The sequence below is a fragment of the Capra hircus genome, chromosome 3 (assembly GCF_001704415.2).
Source record: "Capra hircus breed San Clemente chromosome 3, ASM170441v1, whole genome shotgun sequence".
In the NCBI taxonomy this organism is placed as follows: domain Eukaryota; kingdom Metazoa; phylum Chordata; class Mammalia; order Artiodactyla; family Bovidae; genus Capra; species Capra hircus.
The window spans coordinates 5,726,340-5,732,339 of record NC_030810.1 but is presented as its reverse complement, the minus strand read 5'-3'; the positions used below and the strand labels follow the sequence as shown (position 1 = coordinate 5,732,339).

Here is a 6,000-nt window from a genome sequence, read left to right as displayed (position 1 = left end):
ACAAGTCCCAGGAAGCCCAGAGGCAGGCGCGGGGCGGGGCCTGGCGCAATTCCCCGGGATCTGGCGCGCTGGGAAGCGCCGCGGAGGACGCAGCGGCGGCGGGCGGCGGGCGCGCGGGCGGGCGGGGCGCGGGCGCGGGCGGGGGCGGGGCCGACGTGGGCCGGAGCCCTGCGTGCCAGGGAGGGGGCTGGCCGGGCAGGCGGCGGGCGGCGCTCGGAGCGGGCTCCGCGGCTTGCACGGCGCCTGCGGCTCGGTCCCAGCTCGGCGGGCGGCGCACAGCAGGCTCGGCGCGGGCGGCCCCGGCGCGCCGGGCGGCGCAGGACGCAGCGCGCGGACTTACGCCGCGGCCAGGGAGCCCTGAGCGGCGCGGCCACTGCCCCCGGGCCGGCCCTCGGCCCCGGCGCTCGGAGCGCGGCGGCCGCCTGGGCTTTAATGGCTGCTCGGCGGGGCAGCGCCTAGGGGTGGAAGGCGACTGCGGCACAGGAAGGCGCCCGATCGAGCGTCCTCCGGGGGCCGGCCGCGCCCGCCGCGGCGCGCTCCATGGGGGCCCGCTGACCTGGGGCGCCGGGGCCCGCTCGCTCGCCGGACCGCCCGCCCGCCGGGCGCGCGTCCCGGCCATGAACTGAGTCGGCGGGCCGGCCCCGCGCCTGCTCCGCCCGCTCCTTTCTTCTCGCGCCTCCTCCGCCCGCCGCCCGGCGGGCCCGGCTCCCCGGGGGCTGCGGCGCCCGGAGCTCGGCGGCCCGCGGGCCCCGGGGCGCGGGGCGGCGGCGGCGGCGGCGGGGGGCGCGCGGCTCCGGGCGCGGCGCCTGCACCATGAACTACCAGCAGCAGCTGGCCAACTCGGCTGCCATCCGGGCCGAGATCCAGCGCTTCGAGTCGGTCCACCCCAACATCTACTCCATCTACGAGCTGCTGGAGCGCGTGGAGGAGCCGGTGCTGCAGAACCAAATCCGGGAGCACGTCATCGCCATCGAAGGTGAGGGCCGGGCCGCCGTGGGGCTTCTGGAGGGCGGGCGCGCGCTCGCGCGAGCGTGTGTGTGCGTGCGTGTGTACACACGCGCCGGGCCATGGCACGCGGCTGCCCCGCCGAGTGGGCACTGCGGTGCTTCTCACCCCGCAAGGCCGGGCGAGAGCGGAGGGGGAGGCCGAGAGGGCCGGCGAGCGCGCCGCCAGAGATGGATCGCCGGCGATAATGTGCTAATGGGCTGTAGAGTCTCCGCTGAGAAAGTGACTCTGTGCGGCCGCGTCCTGGGCCACCCGAGTGACCCGGCCCAGCCATAAGCCCCCGGGGCGGCCGGAGCGGTTGGCGCCCCCGGCCCGTGTGACAGGTTACTAGGCCGGGGCCGAGCGTCTTGCTAGACGTTGAAGAGGTCTTTGGAAAAGTGCTGCTGCTGGGGGCGAGGCTCTGGCTGGCAGGTTTCCTCCGCAGGGTAGGGCCAACCCCTTTGGTGTGTTTGCCCATTTCGGGGGCACAGTCAGTGGAGGCAACGGAACTTATACCCAGCGGAGAACCAGCCCCGGGTACCGACAGCACCTCAGGTCCGAGCCACCTGCTTCTGCGCAGAGGCTGGTTTCCTCTACAGTGTTTCCTACCGACATCCTGCATCAGATCAGAAGAACTCTCGCGCGGGGAGGGGGGGCGGTCACTTTCACACGCCTGGCACTGGGATGCCACCCACCCTTCCTGCAGGTCGGGTGAGGCAGAGGGCCTCAGGAGAGGTGCCCGGAGTTCTGCCTCTCTGGGGCCAGTGTTTTCTCTGGATCCCTGTGGTTCTTATTTCTCTGCTACTGAGCTGCCAGCTTATCCCCTTGCTTCCCCCTCTTCTTGCTGTTGTCCAGTGATGGTAAAAGGTCTGAAGGGTGAGTTGTCTGTAATATAGAATTGTCCCAAGCAAGAGTCCCTCTGGCCGCTGTTGGGGAATGCTGAGGATGTTCCCAGGCCTGGCCAGGAGTGTGTCCGAAGCCCAGCTTAGGCATCACCTAGCTTCGGTCCATCTGTAAGCAGGGGGCATTGGCCTTGGGGCCGGGGGGAACTTTGCCTGAGTGCCGTGCAGCCTGCACAGCTCACCTTAGAGTGGCTGGGCTTGACGCCTGGCCGGTTAGATGGAGAAGGCGGTGTCGATGCTCTTGGCATCTGGCGGCCCCATGGACTTGAACTGCGTCCCAGCTCAGCTGCCCGATCGGCGTCCTGTCTCCTTAGGGGACTTGCTAATTCTGGGAAGGATCTGGATGGTGCTCCAGCCTTCTGCAGGCCTGGCTGTCAGAGCACCTGCTGCCCCGCTGGCCATTTAAGATGCTTCCAGTTTCCTCGAGAGGCAGAGGCTCCTGTGTGCCTCTGGCAGGACTTGTGGGAGGCCCTGGGGACCAGTGCAGGGCCGCTGATGCTGGGCAAGCTGGCAGGAATGCCTGCTGATGCTGGGCGAGCTGGCAGGAACGTGCCTCCAGGGTCCGGGCTCCGGCGCGGTGGCCACTCATGTGAAAGGCCCCCTGCTCCTCTCGCTGTTTCCTGGCAGCATCCACGGGAGTCTGATGAAACTCTTAGAAAGCTGGTACCGAGCACTGGATGCCCCTGGCCGAGAGCGCCTAGTCTCCATGCAAAGACCTCATCGGAGCGTCCTTCCTGCTGCCTTGGGTCCATTTCTCGTCTTGAAGCCCAGCTCTGGGGTCTCAGGCGCTCCCCACGCAGCAGTTTGACTTTCTAGCAAGAGAATGTGGTTTCATTCTTCTTTTTTGGAAAAAACAAAAACAAAAATCCATGTGGTTCCTCGATGATGGTTTCTGGTAGCTCAATGTCTGTCTGCCTGTACACACTGAGACTTTAGGCTCCTTCTTGGCTGGAAGCCTTGTCGTTTGTTGATGAGACTCAGAATCAATGATGAATCCTGCTTGGGACTTTGACAAGGCTATTATTTTTTCTGTTAAAAAAAAAAGGGAATGTCTGTGTTGTATCAGGGCTGCGGTTTATTTAACGGGGCTCTAAGAATCATTCAGATATGCCTCCCTTTTTTGTGTTATTAACAATGATTGCACCTGTCATTTGTATAGAAGAACTTTAGCAGGTATGCTCATATTCGTCAGCTCGTTGTGTGGCGGTCCCGACCCTGGGGGAGAATGTGGGCCAGATTAATCTTCTAGAGGATGGAGCTTCAGGGAAGGTTAATGACCTCCTGAACATTTGACTGAGGTCAGAGGTGAGTCTGAACCAAAGGATCCTTGAAACCTAGGTCTGCAGGCTTCCCTGACTCCCCGGCCACCTTCTGCCGCTCCTAATGAAATTCGTTGTTATAATGAACTGTTCCCCCACTCTGTGCCAGCTTTAAGATGCAGTTGTGATTTCTATCTGTGCCATTGATATTTTGGAAGCTGAGAAGATTGATCAATTGTGGCAGGACGACATTTTTCCTGTGACAGGAGAAGTACGCAGAAGCAGTTTGGTGCAGTTGTGTAGGGCATGGGTTATGGGTTCTTCCCTCACCCCAGATGGGGGAGCTTGGCCCTGGGGTATGCAAACTGTAGACGCGTTTGTCAGAGCTCCGTGCCGTAACCAAGCTTGCTCTCCGGAGCATCCCAGTAGCCCTGAGGAGCACACACATATCTGCCCCTGCCTGTGAACCTGGGAGGTGAGGATGGCACCATGGTAAATGTACACCTCCTAGAATTTTAAAGTCTGTGCTCGTCAGAGTCAATTGTTTTAAGAATTGCTTGTCCCAACGAACAGGGAACATCATCTGCATTTTAGAGGATGTCCAGCCAGGCTTTATTTTCTGTCTCGGTAAGTGTATGCACAGAATTGGAGTCAGACTTACAAAGCTACTTGATTGGAGCAATGTGAGCACTTTTCCATGTTAAGAAAAATTTTGAGGATAACGATTTTTCACCTTGGCATAACATTCCAGCATTTGACTGTGTCATAATTTACAGAAACTTTTCCTGTTTTCTAGCACCTTGAAGCATTTTTGTTGTGGAAGAGAGGAGTGGGCTCGTCGAAGGGAAGGAAGTTTCGGCTCATGCTTGTTTTCAAAGTGATTCCCAGAGAGTCTGCATTGGAAAATCTCTTAATGATGGACCAAATTGTATAGATTTTAGTTGAAAGGGCTCGCCAAGAATCCCAACCCTGAGTCGGGTCTGTGACCCTGTTTGAAGGCACAGGAAGTGTGATTTAATGCTTAGTCTTGTTTTGAAACATTGCCGCTGTTAAGTTACTTCAGTCGTGTCCGACTCTGCGCGACCCCATAGATGGCAGCCCACCAGGCTCCTCTGTCCCTAGGATTCTCCAGGCAGGAATACTGGAGTGGGTTGCCATTCACTTGCCAAAAAAGAAGAAAGAGTTTTTCCAAAAATTTACTTGCGGCAGAGATGTATTTTTTCCCTCAAGTATCTGGAGTCTTAAGGAGGCATTGCCTGTTGTTTTCAGATTTACCCCATCCGTTTTCTGGGGTGTCCTCCAGAGGTGTGGCTGGCACCCCAGGTGTCCTCCATGCCTGGAAGTGAACTGGGACCAGCTGTCTCCAGGGTGAGCATCCTGCCTAGGGTCTCCACTCCAGTTCTTCTTGAAAAAGCCCATCTGGAGTTGATGAGGTTGAGGTAAATGCATCAGCTGCCTTTCTTGTTAGATAAAAAAGCTTGCTCTTCCTGCACGGGTAAAGCCTCTATTAGCGATTGCATGTTGTAATTCAGCTTGCCAGCAGCTGAACAGCGATGCGGATGACAACCCAGCCAGCTTATTCAGCCGGCCTACGGCTGAGCCCCTGACTGGTCTCATGCCTCCACACCCACCAGGCAGCAGCTCAGGGGGAACTGAGTGCCCTGCTGGCCCCGTTGGTGGTTTGTGTGGCTTCCTCTGAGGGTTTGGAGAAGTCCCGGCGTTCGACAGAACTGTGCCTGACATGCTGGGTCAGGACACTCACGGGGGGCGTTCAAGGGCAGAGCTCTGGCATGTGGGGGACCTGGGAAGATGGGACAGGGGCCCCCCCTTCCTCCCGTGGTGTAGCCGCTCCGTTGAGCATCGTGTACAGCAGAGAGCTAAGTGCTTGACCTGCATATCTCCATCCGTCTTGTGATGATCCCGTGACGTTGATGCCACCTTTGAGGCCCAGAGGGCTTCCCTCATAGCTCAGTTGGTAAAGAATCCGCCTGCAATATGGGAGATCTGGGTTTGATCCCTGGGTTGGGAAGATCCCCCTGGAGAAGGTTAAGGCTACCCACTCCAGTATTCTGGCCTGGAGAATTCCACGGACTGTATAGTCCATGGGGTTGCAAAGAGTCAGACACGACTGAGCGACTTTCACTCTTTACTTTGAACCAGAAAGGGTAAGAAACTTGCTTGAAAGAGATGAGCAGGGCTGATCATCCTCAGGGCTGACTCTCCAGCCCTTTCTGAGCGAGTGACGGGACTCCTGGTTACTCACAGTTCCTACAAGTCAAATGTACAAACCGTCCGAGCCTGTGCCCCCCACCCCCCCCTTTATCCAAGAGAAGAAGGGTCTGCGGACGTTGCCAGTGGCTGGAGGTCTTATGTTCTCTGTGAAGTTGCTTACCTCAGCAAAACTGTTGTAAGAGCCTGTTTTCCTATGGAAATTTATTTAATCTGGTTGTTGCAGGGTTAGGGAAGAAATACCTTCTCCCTGCCGTTAGGTGAGCATAATTCTTCTTCAATACTATTGACTGTATTCATAATATTTCAGGCTTCATCAAAGTTATAACCATGGGGACTTCTAGTTATTGATATGAGTATCACAGTCTCCTCCTTAAAATTAATTCTCAGGTGGCTGTTTGTCCCTTCCAAATTAAATTTCATACCTTAATGGCTTCTGACCCTTCCAGAATCCAGGCGTCCTTTCCACCTGGCTGGGTCAGCGTGCTCCCGGTCTCCCCCAGGCTCTGTCTCAGCTCTCTGAACAAAGCTCATCTCCTTACACCAGTCCAGCCTGAGGACTGGGGTTTCTTTGAGGAAATCAAGTCGTGCCCATTTTGATCTCCTCAGTGATGCTGTGTGTCATG

General features: G+C 57.8%; 1 protein-coding gene across 5 annotated transcripts in view; it reads left to right on the top strand.

The window, feature by feature from the left end:
• The window catches only part of AGAP1 (ArfGAP with GTPase domain, ankyrin repeat and PH domain 1), a 571,803-nt gene continuing 566,011 nt past the window's right edge, over positions 209-6,000 (top strand). For 3 of the 5 annotated variants that reach the window (XM_018040856.1, XM_018040848.1, XM_018040840.1), the window contains exon 1: positions 209-976. In XM_018040856.1, coding sequence (XP_017896345.1) covers positions 814-976 — 163 coding nt within the window. In that variant the 5' untranslated portion in view covers positions 209-813. The remainder of the gene's footprint in view (positions 977-6,000) is intronic. The other 2 variants (XM_018040855.1, XM_018040832.1) reach the window with 1 other exon arrangement.